The 19372-nt window shown below is 41.3% G+C and overlaps 1 protein-coding gene and 1 non-coding gene across 3 annotated transcripts; one reads left to right on the forward strand and one right to left on the reverse strand.

Moving 5' to 3' along the window:
• Positions 1-2311: 2311 nt before the first annotated feature.
• On the reverse strand, positions 2312-15037 carry LOC131246652 (sialyltransferase-like protein 2). 2 transcript variants are annotated; one of them, XM_058247001.1, is made up of 12 exons: positions 14757-15037; positions 12781-12854; positions 11303-11392; positions 10949-11026; positions 9049-9149; positions 8268-8460; positions 8084-8174; positions 7540-7604; positions 4921-5075; positions 4359-4440; positions 4140-4249; positions 2312-2965 (listed from the first exon to the last, which is right to left on the reverse strand). In XM_058247001.1, exons 1-12 carry the CDS (start codon positions 14842-14844, stop codon positions 2773-2775), a joined length of 1320 nt encoding a protein of 439 aa, XP_058102984.1. In that variant the 5' UTR covers positions 14845-15037; the 3' UTR covers positions 2312-2772. The 2 variants fall into 2 exon arrangements, with proteins under 2 accessions (XP_058102984.1, XP_058102983.1); XM_058247000.1 differs by having other exon boundaries at positions 2312-2968; positions 14757-15033.
• Positions 15038-17138: 2101 nt separating this feature from the next.
• Positions 17139-17211, forward strand: TRNAK-CUU (transfer RNA lysine (anticodon CUU)). Its single transcript has one exon. It is a non-coding gene; the product is annotated as a tRNA-Lys (tRNA).
• The last annotated feature ends 2161 nt before the right edge of the window (positions 17212-19372 follow it).

The following is a 19372-nucleotide window of genomic DNA, read 5'->3' on the forward strand; positions in this document are numbered from 1 at the left end:
TGCGACATGCATTAACTAGAATCAAACTGATGAAAAACATGCAACCAACTGTTGTTAAGTCATTATTATACAATCAAATTGGTTGGACAACCTAAACCTCTGATTTGTGAACACTTTCTTATTAAATCAGGATCATTGGATATTTTTCATTTTTAATTATCTAATAAATGTCCACAAATCTAATAGTTAGGTTATCAAACAATCTCAAATTTTGGTCCATGATATATCTACACTGGAAGCCAAATTATTTGACGAATTTGTATGCCACTGATGTAATTTCTAAATAATGTCAAGTGCCTGTGTATCATCCATTATACTCTATCAGTGTATCAAAGTTTACAGTTAAAAATCAAATATCATATAAAAATGATCTAACCATTGATCTACACCATCCATCATGCGTCCAAATAAGGAAAATGGATGGTCCAAGGCATTGATCAGTTGAGACCCATTATGTAAATCATCTAGCCAAAAAAATAATCAGACCGTTGGACAACAATGAACGGTTTACAAAATAATTTCAAGGTTTTTTTTTTTTTGGACCGTCTATTGTTTTCGGTGTGCCTATCCTCAGGTGTCAATGCATGGTTCTTTGGTAGACCGTAGACGTCCTCATTTCAACACTGAAGCACTGGGTTTGAGTACCCACGTGGTGTGTGTGGGTGGGTGTGTAATTCTATTCTACGCCCAACACAAGGGCCCACCAAATGAGCCCAAATGAAGCATATGGAGTGGCCTATACAGAGTCTTGGGCCCTTGGTTTGGACGACGCCCCCAACAGGAAAGTTTGGAATTTGGTTTGTAGATGTGGGGCCCATTGCTGCTCTATCCAAGCAATTGATTTGGTGGCCCATATCATGGATGGACCATTCCAAGAATATTCTCTCAATTAGTTAAACTCTTAACCTTCCTATTGTTACATGGTTAAAAAGGAATGTACAAGCAAACCACATTCAATGGGGAAAGGGCTCAAGATTCAATGGCTAGGATCTTCCACGTTGGGAGACCCATCCATGATGGAGGCCATCAAATCCAATGGCTTCGATAGAGAAACCATGGCGCCACATATATAAACCAATTTCGGTTTCAGAAGGAATAAGGTACTCGACTCGAGACTGAACGAGTCAGTCCAAGTCACCAAGTCAAACACCCATGGCTCAGACCTAAAGTGCCCGGTCAGGTTCTGCCTAAGAATTTTACCACATTGGGCCCAGGTGAAGCTTGCTATGAACCTGAACCAGGCCAGTCAGGCCCACTGAGATCCTTACCATTGAGGTGTAGGGCAGACAGTCAGGCGGGTTCAACCCGACCGACCCATGACCGAACTGACATTGGGTTGGGCTCAGGCAGGATGTATCGGGTTCAGTTTTGGGCTTGGGCTATACAAACACCAACCCGATAAAACTTGGGTAGGGCTTCGGTTGAGGTATTGGGTTGCCCAACCATACCCAAACCCGATCAATATAAATTATAATTGAGTGCAGATCACCTGTGTTGAAGGCACTGGAAATTCCAGTGCCGTCGAGTCTCATTGGCCCACATCATTTCCGATGACTCAAGCTAGTTAAGTCTCATTGGCCCACATCATTTCTGATGACTCGAGCTAATAAGATAAGTTGGATTTCTCTCTCCCAAATAGGCAATCAACATGACATTTAAAGGAGTGGTTGTCCTATATGTTAGCTTGTTTGTTTAGAAAAATTGAAGTTCTTTACAATAAATAACTACATATATAATTAATAAAATCATAGGTACAAAAAATAAGACACGTATTGAAATATAATAGGCTAATGTGATAATGAAAATATTAGCATGTATCCACCCAAACAACCCAACTGAGGCCCCTTCGGTTGGACTTGGGTTGAGAATTCCCAACCCGAGGTTGGGTTGAGTTGGGTTAGGGTTGCAGTATAGGAACCTTGGGTTGGGCTAGGGTTGAGCATCAACCTAACCCAACCTGCTCGGCTTTCAGCCCTATTAAGGTGAATCCACATTGCAAGGTCAACAAGAAATAAAAGCAGGAGAACTACCATCTGCACCACACCCTGACTGAATTGCATACAACATTTTTGTTTTTGGAATTGAATCTGCAGACAAACATCCATGGAAGTCTTCATCTAATAAGACGAGAATGGAGAATAAAAAAGACGTAGACATTTTCATTTTTGACACCTTCCTATTTTAATCCTTGTAAATTTCTAAATGCACCATGCGCTGATGAACATGCTAACAAGTGAATGTTTGCTAGTGAGCAATCCATGCCGGAGTCCACGTGATGGATGGTTCAAACCATGGTGCACATGCGCCAACATGTAAATAACAATGCATTCCAAGATGTAACTTTCGTTTTATGAGGTAAATGGAATCATTCCGGTATTGGAAATAGAATTCATGAATTACAACTACAGAAAATGAATTTCTACATTTGAAAGCTTGATTTAAAAAGTGAATATATATATATATCCAAAACAAAACCCAGCATCCCTTTCCAGTAAGGTTCATTTACAAGAAAGGAACTTGTAAGCTGATTGTAAAAAATCCAGATCCTCCACCCGAAGGCAAGAATCCTACCCCGTGCCAAACGAACAGTGGGAATGCGAACCTGCATGCACTCAGGTAACCAAAACATCGGGACAGATGCACCCAAATAGTTGGGACCCAGAATACAAAGGCCTGCTGCTTTGGAGGGAATGTGACTGACCTAGCCAATCTCTCATCACCGCGTGCACCATAGTAGGAACCCATGAATAAATGCCCAAGTAAGATGGTCCTTCAATCCTCCAGAATCGTGCAAAGCATCCCATGTCCAGTGCTGCGTTCCAAAGGATACATGGTCGCACCTCTCACGTGCTTTTGGTGCTCAACAGCGGCCTTCCGGAGGCCCATGATCTTCGTGGCCTTTCTCTTGTCCTGCTTCTTGATGATTGAACATTTCTCTAGGGGATCGTCCATTCCAGCCCCTACCCTCCTTCACATAGTCAATAGAAATTTCAATACATGTAACTCACTATCACTGTCAAGAGTAATAGCCATAGTTCAAAAACCCTAAAACTCTACTCAACCCAATGTTCAGCCGGGTCGACTCAAAGACTCAATCAGACTCAACTCAATATTTAATTAGAATAATTGAAAAATATTAGGACTACAACAGATATTTAAAATTGTCAGATCTTGAATAAGTAAATATAAAATGCAAATCAAAACAACACTACCGTTACCTCACCAGTTAAGGTCGTTGAGTCCCTTAGGTGATGTTAGGGTTCCAAATCTTACGCCCAAAATATTTCTTTTCTAATAAAATCCCACCAGAGTCACATCAAGTTGTGTCAAGTCAACTGAATCTCTCCAAGACCTGGCCAAGTCAGGCCCAGTACCGAGTTTCCCAGAGACTCGGCTAAATCTCTCCAAGTCAACTCAGAGGAGTTTTGAGTGGAGTCAGCAAGTTTTAGAACACTATGGTCATAGTTAATCTGTGTCCAATCAAATAATACAAGCCGAACCAATGTTAGATCTGTCAGTTACTTGAGTCAGCCCCACTGCATATGTGCTCTGGCCACAAGTCGAACCACTCAACTCATCAGGGACTATTGAACATGTATTATTGGTCAATTTCTGTTTAATTCATTTCTGTCTCTGCGTGGATATACACTGTTTTAGAACATCTCAACTCGATTTTCCAACCATTTGAATTTCATGAATGCTATGCTACAACAGATCAGATTCCTTTAAGCCTTGGGTTAGCCCATGCATCTCTTGAACAAAGACCTTTCATATCCATGTTTCCACCTTCACCAGAATAAAGGTTGCATGGTACCACCCAAAAATCATAAATATATATATATATATATATATATATATATATATATATGATATGCTCAGTCTAGACTCTAGAGAAAGCCCATAGTTCTATCTGGCTCAGGCTGCTCAGCAATGGCATAGGCAGGAACCCACATCTCAGTACTCTAAGCCATTGTTCTGGTGGATTGCGTCATGTGATGGGTTGAACCCTCCAACCAACCACACAGAGCCCACCAGACAAACAATTTAATTTGGATCATCGAAAGGCGGGCCACACAGTTTGTTGGGCCGAGAATATTATATATAATCAACTAAAAGAAAAGGGCAGATCAGTTATTTACCTCAATATCTTCTCTGATGCAATTCGTGCAGCATGAAGTGTACTCTGGTTTGGTACCCAGCTGACCACACGGTTAAAATCCGCCCTCATTGGGGAGTGGATTTTGATTAGCTTAAGAAGACGGGAAACAAAAAAATAGCAGAAGAAATTGAGAGAAAAGTTAGGAAAAAGTACAAGAAAATTCAAATTAAGGACAAGCGTAAGGCCATAGAAGACTCACTCCCAAACATTCCATCATCTGGTAGTATGCCCTACCATGGAGCGGAGTGTGCCCCTGCCTCGACTCCGAGAAATATCTGGTCCTGTAAGGGAACCAAAGTCTCCCTGATTAGACAAATCTCAAAAGAGGAATGTTCAGATCCATCTCAATGGACTGTAAAGTCACCATACTGTGAGCATGTACGGCCCAATGTGTCACATGTATATGACATCTGAGCCTTTGAGAAGGTAGGCCCCACCATAAAGATCATTGGGCACAAAAATCAGAATGCACACATCATGTTGGCGACATCTGTACACTGAATTGATCCATTGGACATCTATTATTTTTGCACACCTATCGAATTGATCATCCTGGTTTTTGCATCCAGTGATCTTCAATGCAAAGCCTCCAAATTTCAGCAGCTCCATATTGCATACACATACACACGTGCAGTGTGTACAGTATGGTTGTTTTGTGCTTACTGCATGGAAATCCATGAAATGCATGCAACATAGTAGCATTTTCCTCATATCAGTATTCATGGTAGAGGATGTAAATGTGAAGAAGATTGTTTTTTTACCATTCTTTGTAACCTGGATCTACAGTGAAACCATACATATCAACAGAATCGCAAACAGATAGAGCAAATTCAAGGGCCTTGAGCCCTGTTCCTTTTGCAGCTGAACCAAAGGATGCACCCAACATGAGATATACAGGATTGTGTATTGGGACCTCCTATAGAAAATGGAAAACAATAATGGGTGAGCAAGACAGATGGTACGCAGAGAAACAGGGGAGACAACTAGGACTGTTTGGATGCGCCATTGAATTGAATTGCATTTAATAAAGTGGCAAGGATTGAATTGTAGCAACTTCTGTCAGTATTAATATTCAAGAAGTAAGCTCCAAACTGCAATAACATTAATTTCAAGTTGGGCCTCAAATGAATGCAACCACAGTTTGAGAGCTACTTCCCCACCATGAATGAATGCAGTAACATTTTAGTCATTTCCTCTTGATTGAACTGAATGTTTGCAATTCAATTCAGTTGTTCATCCAAAGCGGCCCTAAGGGTTCAATATAGAAATAAAATTTAGAAATATGGCCCCACCATGATGTGTGTCGAACATCTACCCCATCAGTCAGATGCACCATTCCATGGTGGGCCACGGGCTTAAAAATCAAGTCAATCCATGACTTGGGTGGGCCACACCACATACAACAGTTGGGAGGGGTTATCCTCCCATTAAAACATTCATAATCATTTATTGGGCCCACCGAGATGTGGTTCACAAATCCAGCTCATCCATTGTGTGTATCCCACTTGGATGATGAGTTAGACCAAGTTTCAGCCGCATCCAAAACTCAGGTGGGCCTCACCAAGTGCTTTTATATGTTTTAGGCATGTCTTCACAGGTTTTAGATGGTATGGCCCACCTGAGCTCCGTATACAGCTTATTTTTGGGATATCCCATAACGTAAAGGGGAACCATAAAATGCACGGTGTTGATGTTCGACACACGTCACAGTGGCCCCACACAGCTTGACCTCATGGGAAGTTTCCATGAGGTCAACCTCATACTAGGATTTCCCACACACACACACACACATTCCTCATTGATTATTTTTGGTTTGTGGAACTCATGGAGTTTTTCAGTGAATGACATGTTTTGTTGGAGGAAATTTTATAAACAATAAAAATTTTAAAAATTTTAAAATTGTAAAAAATTTAAAAATAATAATAATAATAATTTTTTTTAAAAAAAAAAAAAGGAAATATCAAGGAAGAGGCCACGCACATTTTGGTGTATTCTTGGTTACTACGGCAAGTAGGATTCTCAATCCTCCTCCAGCATGTGGATCACTTGTCAGGTGGGGCCCAACCTTGCATGTGCTGTGTCCAGAAAATCAGGCCAGTCCATTCTCAGGTGGTCCAAACATTAAATTGAGACTGTTGCTCTTTTTTTCAGACTGTCCATTTTCTCTGTACATGTATGGCCCACCTGACGACTGGAGTAACCAGATTCTCTAGCAATAGTATATGAATGATGGAGCCCCCGTTCTCATACACAAGTAAAGAGTAGCATTGAGATTCCTACTCACAAGAGTGATTGGTGCATGATTGCAAGATTATCAGTAACTTTCCAGTTTTGAATCAAAACTAGAGAATTTATCAAGATGAGTGGTCTTCTCAGAATAACTTCAGTTTGTGAACTTCAAACAACATGCAATTAAGCAACAGTTCCAGCTGAAATGGTGTAAAGCAAAGAGCATACCAGACCAAAAATAGCATCTAGACAATCTTCCGGTCACATCATAGTCTAGGACATTTTCACAAAATCTTAAAAAGCCACATGCCTTTGGGAAATTCTGAAGGAGGCCATGTTATGCATCTAAACCAACCTGAACTCATGCACCAACCCACTGTATCAGCATTAGAGATGCAAACCCACTTGCACTTTTTGGGGTATCTCCCATCCAACTTGGGTGGGGCCACCATATGAACTGCGTGCATCAGCTTAGAGGTGGCAATGGGTCAGGCTGCCCAGCCCATCCCATTTGACCTGGCCCCTAAACTCGGCCCAAGGGCCAAGCCAAGGCCTGATGATAGGACAGGGCTAGGCCAAAGCAAATGACAAATGGCTCAGCTCATTAGCCTGATCCTCAGTAAGTAGGCCACCATTATAATGGTTTAAAGACAATTGTTAATGATTCCCCATCGACATGAATGTGCAGTTTAAATATAATAATTGGATGCAACTATGCAAGGTCATGTTTCAATGATCCAAATCATTTATATGTAGGATTTACTGTGGATAGAGGATATCCCAAAAAACTTAAATAAAATAATAATAATAATAATAATCTAAAATTGGGGCTATTAAAAGCCTTTAATCACTTGGCTCTTTTCCTTATAGGGCCGGCCCATTAGGTCTAGGCCCAAGGCCAAGGCATTTTCAGCCCGTTAGGGCTTCGGCCAAGCTAGGGCCAGGGCTTAAGGGATTAGGGCTAGCTAGGACCAACCTGGCCCAGCCCTAGCCCAAGCCCGAGCCCGAGCCATTGTCACCAGCTAACGGTGGGACCCACATATATTGTTTGTAGGGCCAAGCATTGCATAGTGGGACAAGATGCACTAGAATGAGAAGAAAACGTAGACTGTATGCATCTAGAAAGAACATGAATGAAACAGCATACAAACCCGAATCATTTTGTTCATGATATCGTGGACTGTGGTTTTGATGATCAAGACCTCCCTCCCACTTTCTGTACAATGTAAACATTAGCATGCTAGCACAGTGAAAAAGACCTTAAAAGATGAGCTTTGCTAAGTGCACGCACATGTGCAATAAAGTTCATGTACATACTAGACATGTGCCAGCATGGCACATAGGTGCGAGTTCCAATCCATCCATCAGGTTGGTCCAACCTTCTACATGTTTTCCCAAAAACAAATCCAGTCCACTCAGCATGTGGACCCCAATATTCGAAACAAGTGGATGGTTTAGAAAACTTAAGTCAACTTTTTTCACTGCCATACATTTGTTTTCTGACCTGTGGATCAACCTGATTCTTGGGCTATGACGTCGATATAGTGGTTACTTTCTGATGGATGAATTGGTTATTGGACCTATTGTGTCATGCTGGCACATGTCTGGCGTGTACATGAGCTTTATTGAGCACACATTTGCACTTAGCAAAGCTCTTACAAGAAATGGATGACACTATGCTATTCATAATCATACCATCTAGTTCTGCAACCTTATCTAGTGCCTTTGCGGATCCTCTATTGAGAAGGCGAAATGTACTTTTTCTACCTACATACTTGGTGTAGTTCTGCAGTATAATGAAAGGGAAAAGGAAGATGAGTTCCCAATGAGGAAAAAGTTCACACGGTAGCTAACATGTCCAAAAGAGCGTTTAGAGGACCTGGATTGGTGCACCATTTTCTCGGACGACAGCATCATAACCATCAATCTCTTCCCCAAAGTTTGTTTTAAGAAGATCTCCTGAGTTACCAATTACAGCACAACGGCCAAACTTCCTTGGCACCAATGGTGGTGTTTGAGGGAGTACAAGTGCAAGTTTCTCCATGCAAAGTGTCTTATTCTCACAGCGGTTGCTGCAATTCAGAACACACATGATTGGGCTGAATGACGCAGGGCTTTTCTAAAGAAAGCGAAGAACCCTTTTTTGCAACTGGGCACAGAATATTTCTCCAAGAAAAATGGCTTCTTTTTTTTTTTTTCCTTTATTTGCTCAACCAACAAACTGACAGATGGGACCACCTTTCACTGATCTAAACAATGAACTGAGTCTTCCACTCTTCCTTATTGGATAACCTTAGCCATTTGAATTGTGGGTTGTTTCCCATTGAGTGCCAACCAATGGCTAACCTATCCATTTTCGGACCAATTGGACAGTTATGATCATCTGATGGAGGGCTTTTCTCAGGGATAGCTCATCCATGATGGGTACTACCAGAAAAATGGTCCAGATCCTCAAAAAGTTTACCAACCTGTTAATTTGCTGGGCTGAACAAAAAATGCCATTTAGTTTGGTCAGGTACTACATAATTCCTCACTGCCAACACCCTATAGCAGCCCTTCCAAAGAGCTAAAATGATGAACATGCTATATTTATCATTTGCTGCATTACCTAAATCCACTGATAAAAAGGAAATATCATTACTTAATTCATGGATACTTACAGAAGCACTCCTTTATTGATCCTACGCCATGCATATTCCTCCCACCCATTTGGTAAAGCATCAATGAACTCCTTGGTGAGTATCGTCGTACTATTGCGAACCTTGACAATTCAACCCACAAATAAATATTATATATATATATATATATATATATATATATGCAGAGGCAGGTAAAGCAATATTTAAAATTTTTAAGGGAAAAAAAAAAAAAGCAGGTCTGCAAAAAGGTTTCATTAGTCTTCTTGAACATAATGAATGTGGGGTTAAACTGAGTTTAATGGTTGCAATCGGTGACAACTTCGTCTTTTCTACCAAATAGCTAAAGCTACAATCAATGCTTTGCCTTTAAGACTTGGACGGGATCCCAACCTGTTTCTTGTGCAAAAAAGCTACTGTAACTTGTGTAGCTATACAGGAAGCGGGCCTCCTAGTAACATAGGGGGAATGACTTTATGGACGTGAGATCCACCCCGTCCATCAGGTAGGCCACCTGTGTTTGGTTGGCTTTGGCCTGATCCCAAAAATCAGGCCAATCCAAACTCAAGTGGGCCACACCATGGGGGACAAGTGTAAAATCATGCCTAAAACCTCTAAATTCATGTGGTGTGGCCCACCTAAGCTTTGACATTGCATGATTTTTGGGGCACCCCTTCATTTGGAGGGGCGCCTCAAATGAATGCATTCTAGGATACTACCACCATGGTGGGCCCCACCCACAAAAAATGGTGGGTGTCCCCACCCCAACCGTTCCCTATGTTATGGCCTACCTAAGTTTTGGATCAACCTGATTTTTGGGTTCAAAGGTGAACATGAGGCAGCACACCTGATCTACAGGGTTCATCTCACGTGTGTCTACCCCAGGTGACGCTCGGTTAGCAATAGGCACATGCCTGTATAACTACATAAGTTACGCTAATGTGGTTCTTTTTTGTGGGACATTTGGTCCAACTGCCAGTCCAAAGACTCCAAAAAGTCAGACCCATTCTGACAGATTCCAGCATGGAAATCAAAATTTAACTGAAGATTAAAAAAATAAAATGATAGCAAGTAATCCGCTGCTAACATGGTGATTGGGGCATTTGGTAACTTTGGTTTTCAAGTAGAGGTTGCAGATTCAAGCTTTGGCTATCAATTTTTTCCTATTTTACCTTCAGGAAACAACTAAACAGCTAAATAACCTGAACTTAGCTGGCCTGTTTTGGCTACCCTTCCAGACCAAACTGGCCCAACCATCCAATAAGGTCCACTTTTTAAACATCAGCTACAATTGAGAGTAACGCACTAGACGGAAGCCTTATTTTTCTCTTTCTTCTTCTTCTCTTCTTTTTGAAGAGCACTAGATGGAAGCATTTATCAAGCTGAAGAAAAGAAATGGATTACATATCTGTGATATATCCTATGGAAGTCAGTTTGTGCAACTGGACCCCACGGTTCAGTATCCATACTTTTGATATGAGGGGCCTACCGTAGATGGACCATGATAATCCTACCCCTTTGATCAGCAACCTTCATTTAGACAGCTGAACAAAAATTGCAGAAATAGTCCACATTCTGGGAGATTTTTGAACCATGGTCCATTGACAAAACCATGGGAACCACTCGTACAAATTGATGGCCCCAGGATACTACAAATATCCTTGGGTTGAGGATCACATAATCCCTCTAGAACTGGAAATGTCAACCTTCTTTTCTTCTTTTTTCTTTTTTGTGAAATGGTAACCAAGCATGTTGGTTGAATCAAGCAAGCAAATATTTGAAAAGTGTCATTCGCCATCCCTTAATCCTCACCCCCCCAAAAAAAAAATGAACTTAGTAACAAGAATGTGGTTGCACCACTAGAGATTCTAAAAGACAATTAACAACAAATAATACACAGAAAACATGAAAGTGGTATGTTCACCTGCTCCCATGTGGCAACAGCTTCACAGAGATTAAAATCAAATGATAAACCTTCAAGCTCGCCAGATTTGGGATCCCTCTGTTGAAATTTTGCAATTCAAAAAATAAGTACAAAAGGAAATTCAATGAGCTATTACAATAACAAGACACAGAATTTATGTAACAAGGAGGATATAACTTTTGAAAATCTGTCTTTATCTATCAGATTTTTAAGAGCTGTCATAACTCGAAATTCACAATCCATTTTCTCAATGCGATACTAACCCAACTGAGGTTGTCCAAGTTACATAAAAGATAATGCATCATTCATAAATAACACTATAACTGATGACGAAAAAAGTAGTGCAGAACCTACCCACTTGGGCACAGTGTCACTGGGAAATTGTATTGTAACTTGGCAATAATCTCTTCCACTCAGAGCTTGTAAACCTAATCCATTTGCACTCTGCAACACCATTTCATGCAATAAATTCCATTAAAACATGAAATTTGACCGTAATTTTTTCTTCAGTCTAAAGCTTAAATAAGACTTCAACATTTTAAATGATTTCATGACCATGAATAATCAGTAAACAGGGGCCCTAGTTGTATGTGGGTACATATAGCGACTACGACTACATTATTGCCTCCAGGCAAAAACTTAACAGTACACCTGCAGTGCATTGCATGTGAACTTCACATGCAATGCATGCATATTTCCATGTTGTCATGTGTGTATGCCATCCAAGACTTGCATAAGGTGTGCCAGCATGAAGACCACCTGGTGCAAAAAAATCAGACTGACCCACACTCATGATGTAGGCTACCCAATGCAAAAACAATGGATAGTTAAAATCACATCTGTTGTTGGTCTGAATCAACATACGCATCTGGCACAACTTAAAAACATTCACATGTGACATGATGTCCGCAAACAACCCACCCTCTTATTTAAAATACTAAACTAAATAATTAATAACTTGAGGCCGGTCAAAAGGACATTAGCTTTTAGAAGTTCTACTGAAAATCAAATAAGAACTAACTACTAATTGAAAAGGTTAATTAAGTATTAATTTCTAAGAGCAATTTCAATTCTAGAGTTCATCCCATCCATCAAAAGAATAACAACAGAAATTCTTTTTATTGGTATTCCGATTACTGCATGAATGTAACTGCAAATGTAAGATTGCTCTGCATTGAATGCATTTTTAGCATGCTAGCAGATGGCATCAACTAGAAGCAAATCCATCATTATCATCATCTAAGCACTATCCCAACTAGTTGGGGTCGGCTATATGAATCCTCTACCACCATTCCACTCTACCAAGAACCATAACTTCCATTAGACCATAGGTCATCAAGTCTGAGTAAATCTCTTGTACCAAAATCAAAGAAATAACATAAGAAAAAGAAATTGATACAATCAAACAATTCACCCTAAAACAGTCAAAATAGATATGAGCTAATAGTGCATCCAAACATGAAAGAATAACAATTCACAAGGAATTACATGATACCTAGTGGAGAATGGTGGATCATAAGCATGCACATGGATTCAATCCAGACCGCCAAATCATGAGTCCTACCATGGATCAGAGCATAACCCTATAATCCCATTGGTTGGACATCTTTTACCATCCAATTGGTGACCATCAAACAAGCAAGTTCCTTTGCTTGGGTGGTTAGGATTGTCAGCTCCTCATCCACATTGGGCCCCACAAGTTGCACGGGTTTCATTCAGCTATATGTGTACCACATGCATGCAATCCATTATATGGAGCTGAGGCAGCATACAGTTATTCAGCATTTCATTGCATTTGGCAACAATGGGGTAATTCCCAAACCAATACTCACCACACACTTCTTGAATCCACTCTGCAATAAGAACAAAGAGCTCAAATCTTCATCGGAAATGTTAACTTTCTCATCTGGCAACCAAAACACAAGAGAAAAGGGAAAATTGGATCCTCAACATCAACTCAAAAAGAAGAGGAGACATGAATTGTGTCCCTAATTACCAGTATTTTAATTTTAGCCAGCATTCAGTAGAGGAAGGTGCCATACTTTCATGGATCAAAACCATTCACCCTGTAGATCCCACCATCGGAGAATCCTAGCCATCATAACAAAACATGGCCAATTGTATACTCACAATGGGAAAAGGTCCACCAATTGTATGGCTGACATTGTTCGCTGGTGAGAATTTTAGACTTTCCAAGCCACTTTGGGCAATCCTAGCCATACACCAAGGGGGGGCAGCATTCAGTAAACAAAGGGACCCAACTTTCATGGATCAAAACCATTCATCTAGCAGATCCCACCATCGGAGAATCCTAGCCATCCTAATAAAACATAGACAATTGTCCACTCACAATGGGAAAATGTCCACCAATTGTATGGCTGACATTGTTGGCTGGTGAAAATTATACCTCTACTTTCCAACCACATCGGGCAATCCATCCACTAAGAGGGGCCAGCATTCAATACACGAAGGGACCCAACTTTCATGTGTCCAAATCATTCATCTAGTAGATCCCACCATCAGAGAATTCTAGCTGTCCTAATAAAGCATAGCCAATCGTCTAGGCACAACAGGAAAAGGTCCACCGATTGGAAGGTTGACTTTGTTCGCTGGTGAAAATTTTACGTCTACTTCCCAACCCGCATCGGACAATGCTAGCCATCCACTAATAGGGGCAACCTTTAGTAGAATTCGGTAGAGGAAGGGACCCAACTTCCCTAGGTCCAAATCATTCATCTAGCAAATCCCACCATTGGAGAATCCTAGCCATCCTAATAAAACACAGCCAATGTCCACTCACAATGGGAAAAGGTGTCCACCAATTGATTGGCCGACATTGCTGGCTGGTGAAAATTTTAGCTCTACTTTCCAACCCACATAGGGCAAAATCCTAGCCATCCACTAAGAGGGGCCAGCATTCAATACACAAAGGGACCCAACTTTCATGTGTCCAAATCATTCACCTAGTAGATCCCACCATCAGAGAATCCTCGCCATCCTAATAAAGCATAGCCAATTATCTAGGCACAACGGGAAAAGGTCTACCGATAGGAAGGCTGACATTGTTCGCTGGTGATAATTTTACATCTACTTCCCAACCCACATTGGACAATGCTAGCCATCCACTAATAGGGGCTAGAATTCAGTAGAGGAAGGGACCCAACTTCCATGGGTCCAAATCATTCGTCTACTACATCCCACCATTGAAGAATCCTAGCCATCCTAATAAAACACAGCCAATTGTCTACACATGACGGGAAAAGGTCCAGAGATTGGATGGCTGCCATTGTTCGCTGGTGAACAATTTTAGTTCTACTTCCCAACCTGCATCAGATAATCCTAGCCATCCACTAGTAGGACCGGCGTAGAAATAGACTGAGTAAGTTGTTTTCATTGGTCGATATCCAATGCGAAAAAAATCCACCAAGCAGATGGTTGAGATGGTTCAATGGAGTACATTTTTTACCGATTACCTCGCAACAACTGGGGACCACCAGACTGGATGGTCTGGATCTTTTCTGAAAGGTGGGCCCCACCAGTACAGAATTCTGAAGATTGTAATGAAATTTTCGTGAAATTGGTACTTACACCCCCAAATTTTCATACCTATACTCCCCCAATGATCAGCATGAACTTCACCAAAGAGGAAAAGGGGGTGCATGCATTAAAAACGAGGGTGTAAATATCAGCTCCTTTGCTTTTTAGAGATAAAAAGTTGAGATTTTTTGAGAAGTATGATACAGAAAACTGGGAGATCTGAATACAAGAGAGAGAGAGAGAGAGAGAGAGAGAGAGAGAGAGAGAGTACTGAAATTGGACACTCCAGAAATATAGATGAGAATTGCAGCGAGCCCGGTCGTTAGAGCGACTGCCAATCCCAGTTGCAAGACCTTCATCTAATGCTGTCAACGGACCCGACGGCTGAGAGAAAACCGAGCTGAGAATCTGATCTCTCTCTCTCTCTGACGGGATCGGAGTGAGGGGTTACGTAGCTCCGGTCCGGCGTAGAGATCTGAAAATTCGAGGGATTCGGCTATCTTGCGCATGAGGTGGCCGTAGCCGTGAAAATGCGCGGAGACAGTCGCACAAGTTTCGTTAAGCCCACGCGCACGCTTAGGGGGCCCTACCCATTCATTCACACGCAATCACGTGCTTGCCGGAAGCGGATTGCCTGTGACCCCGGGCAGGGGCTGTGTGGGGCCCACATAGATGTCAATGGAAAATCCACTCCGTCCATATGTTTTGAAAGACCACAAAAGGACAGGATGCTAAAATTCATACAGATCCAAAAGTCGTGTGGTCCATTCCACAAGAAACAGTGTGGATTGAACGCCTGGCGATGACAGAAGTTTTTTATAAGGATTATAATTGTTCTTATAGTTTATCTGAGTGGTAATAATCCTATGAACGGTTTGGATAGAATATAAACATCATGTTCAGCTCCAGGAAGGTTTTAACGGTGGAAGTTTATGTTCCCACTGTTTCATGTGATATGGCCCACATGAGTTTTGGATCTGTCTGTTCTGCAAAAGTCCATTCTATTTTGATCTTTAAAAAGGATGGACGGAATGGATTTGCCACGGAATCTCTATGGTCCCATACAGCCTCGGGCACTGGATTATCTCTGGGCCCGGGGTCAAGCAATCCTCTTCCGTGTTTGCCAAATGCCAATATGGGTACCGCCGGGTGGACGCGATTGCATACTGCCACTGCCAGTTGCCCCTCGCTGCCGGCTCTTTTTGGGGCCCAAAATAATGTATGTGTCTCATCCACGCCGTCTATTCATTTTTCCAACTTATTTTAGAACATGAGCCAAAAAAATGAGGGATATCCAAATCTCAAGTGGACCACACCACGGAAAACAGTGGTGATTGAACGCCCACCATTAAAAACTTCATGACGCTACAAAAGTGTTGAATCCATATTTATGTTTTCCCTTCATCCATGTCTCCGTAGCCTAATCAACGGGTTGGATGGCAAATCTACGTTACCGTAGCCTTAGGAAGTTTTTAAAGGTGAGCATCCAATCACCACTATTTTTTTGTAGTGTGGTGTGGTCCACCTGAGATTTGGATTTTTCCTACTTTTGCTCATGCCCTAAAATAATAATCTAAAATGGATGAACGGTGTAGATAATAATAATAATAATATTTTTAAAAAAAAGTCATTTTGGGGGCCCACAGAGCATAGAGTGGCTACTGGTTGTGTCAGTATGCAATCCACGTCTCTGTCCCCGCCCGGTGGGCCACACCGTTCAGACCTTCCGACTTGTTTCGCTCTTCAGGTGGGCCACAACAGTCAAAGGGAGGATATAAAATATGTAAGTTTGTTTTAGGCGTCCTAGTATTGTACATCGTGGACTACCCAACGAGCTAATCGAGCTGATATTCTTGCCCGAAATCCAATCAGTATGGCCCACCTGAGGAAAAGACCAGATGACGCACGTGTATGACATATTGGCATGTGTGCCTGTAAGTGAATAGGTAGGCCCAGGCGTGTGGGGCTAGCAAACCTCCCCAGCCGTTAGTGTCACATGAGTAAGCTTGTGGTGGGTCCAAGAGAACCGTCCATATGAGGTCCACTGATCATAGGCCATACGCGAGATCCGCTTATGATAACTCATCCACGTGGATATATAGCATACATTCATGTGATCGCACCGTCGGAAACCTACACAAAGTCGACCCCACTGTTGATTTGATCATAGTGACCAAATCATTTTAACCGTCCGAGTTCTCCTGTTCGATTTTTAATGGCCAACTTCCTTTTTAACCTGCCATTTGATGATTAGGTTTGTTCGACCGGTTAGTTTATTAGTGATTATGGATCCACACTGAGGCCATGGTCCATGCGGTCTAGATCAGCTTTTGGTGTGTGGGCCAGAACCCATCGGCTGTTGTTTGTTGCAGAATATATAGGACCCAATGCGCTTGCATGTGTATAAAACCCAGACGTACTCAGTGCATGCAAGCAAGGCTCATGTTTCTGCCATCCAAACCGTTAATCTGAAAGTCCTGGCCAAGGATGAGGAAGAACCTAGCCACCCATTCTCAAGACTTCACTTAGACCAATGTATTTTTACTTTCTTGAATTCATCTAGTTCATTAAAAGGGTTGAGATGCTCCACTTTAAGGGCATTCCCTGGTTTGGATATGAACAATAATCAATATTTTAAATTGTATTTCAACCAGCCCGTCTAGCTCAGTTGGTAGAGCGCAAGGCTCTTAACCTTGTGGTCGTGGGTTCGAGCCCCACGGTGGGCGTTTAAAATTTTTTAGCTTTTTTTCTTCTTTTTTTTTCTCATTTCCACCGATTGAAAGAATGGATTCACTTATGATTTTGGATGCGGCCGCTCTAGCCTCCTTAAGCAACATGAAATCCACCCCATTTGTAAGATGATTTACTTTCATTTTAAGCAGCGTGTCCATTTGGCCTGCCAAACAGAGTCGGTGATATGAACCCAATCCAATGGATATTAAGTCAATCCACTGACAACACCATCATAAACTTTAAATCCCATCCAATCCACCCTAATCCTTTCAAATTTGCATGGGACGTGTTTGGTTTGAGGGATTGGAAGGGATGAGAAGGTTTAATCCCAGGATTGGCCGGGCGCGCCAAACAGATTGGATATAGGGATATAGCAATCCCATGGATCTCCAGACAATCCCCCACGGTGGGCGTTTAAAATTTTTTAGCTTTTTTTACTTTTTTTTCCTCATTTCCACCGGATTGAAAGAATGGATTCACTTATGATTTTGGATGCGGCCGCTCTAGCCTCCTTAAGCAACATGAAATCCACTCCATTTGTAAGATGATGTACTTTCATTTTAAGTAGCGTGTCTGGCTCAATGGAACACAAGGCTCTTTATTTGTGGGGGTGGTTTTGAGCCCCACAATAAAGGTTTCTTCGTTCACATCCCTTCATTTTTTGGAAGGCCATCAATCCCACAGTTAGAAGTATCCGGCCATCCATTTTTTACCCTTCCAGATGGAAAACGAATTTCACCTATGATTTTGGAGATGACCACTCTAGCTTCTTTTTTTTTCTTTTTTTTTTTTGTAAAAGTGATGTAATCGGAAAGTCTAAGCACGGTTGAATAATAAAATTTTGAATTTTCTTTTATCCTATGGATTCAAGATAACAATGATCTTTCTCTTTACATCATTTTTTTTGTGTCGGTTAGTATCAAAGCAAGGCTTTTTCTTTGATTCAACTACATCTAACAATGGTTCGAGCATTAATCCCATAAAAGATAGTCCAATAAATGATCTTATGATAGTGGCAACATTTGTAGTTTCTAGGAGGGAGAATCTATGAGAGACATCCAATAACTGCAGTTGGTGATCAATCATTGAATGAGAGCTTTAGGAAAAACTTGTGTTTATAATAATGAAAAACATGAAATCTGTGATGTATTTCATGATCATCATGTTATGGTGCGACATGGGTGATGAATTGCATATCACCACCCAATAATGGTAAATCACAGGTCATCGTTATGATTGCGATGAAGCTGTTGTATATGCCAGATAGGAAGATAAACTTACAACGACATAACATTTTTCGAACGAGGTATACCGTGAACCAAATGGCATGTGATCTAATCATAGATGTCAATAGTTATGAGAACATCCTGTCAGAGACTATGATGAAAAAGGTACAACCGAAGATATAAATGTATCCCTTTGTACACAATTGGATTAATCAAAGAGGTCAGCGAAACAAAGGTAACTAAGTGATGTCATATTCCCTTATTCACTGGTGAATATTATAAAGACAAAGTAATATATGACGTGGTCGATATGGAAGCTTATCACGTGTTAATTGATTGATCATAAAAATATGATATTAATGCCACGCATAAAGGCTGTGATAATATACTTATTTTTCTTAAAGATGGTAGAAAAATTATCCTTACCTTTGTGAGAACGGAGAACCGTCCCAAGACTTTTAAAGTAGATGTGCAGTCTCTTATAACCGAACTGAATTTCATAAACAATTATGAGAAAATGAAAGAGATCAATACATTAGTTGAAGATGGGAAAAAAAAGAATATAACACATGCACAATTAGGCCAAACGGGTTCTAATAGAACCTGGTGCGGGCCTCCAAGCCAGATGGCCGTTTACACCTAGCGACAACCCGTATGTGCTACATCGTGACACAGGAAAGTCAAAAAATTCTAAAAATAAAAGGAACCATAAATCTCACTGGGCTTGTGGACCATCGTGGACCACAGACCCAGCGGACACCCAGAAGTGAGATCTGGCACATGCACCCCACTTATGCCAGGACCGGAATCTGGTGCTCGCAAATGAAGCTGAGATACAAGGTTATCCAGCCGTCGGATCTCTTCTACATTTTCAGGGAGGTCTAATGAATTTTTCTACACCCGTCCACAAACTCGGGACCCGATCGTG

Source organism: Magnolia sinica, chromosome 5, assembly GCF_029962835.1.
Source record: "Magnolia sinica isolate HGM2019 chromosome 5, MsV1, whole genome shotgun sequence".
Lineage (NCBI taxonomy): Eukaryota > Viridiplantae > Streptophyta > Magnoliopsida > Magnoliales > Magnoliaceae > Magnolia > Magnolia sinica.

Excerpts from the sequence above, each read along its gene's own strand:
- LOC131246652 (XM_058247000.1), bottom strand. The coding sequence starts at position 14,844 with ATGAAGGTCTTGCAACTGGGATTGGCAGTCGCTCTAACGACCGGGCTC. Across the intron at positions 12,855-14,756 it reads TTCTGGAGTGTCCAATTTCA|ATGAGAAAGTTAACATTTCC; the intron begins GTACTCTCTCTC and ends TTTGGTTGCCAG. Across the intron at positions 11,393-12,780 it reads GTGGATTCAAGAAGTGTGTG|AGTGCAAATGGATTAGGTTT; the intron begins GTGAGTATTGGT and ends ATGGTGTTGCAG.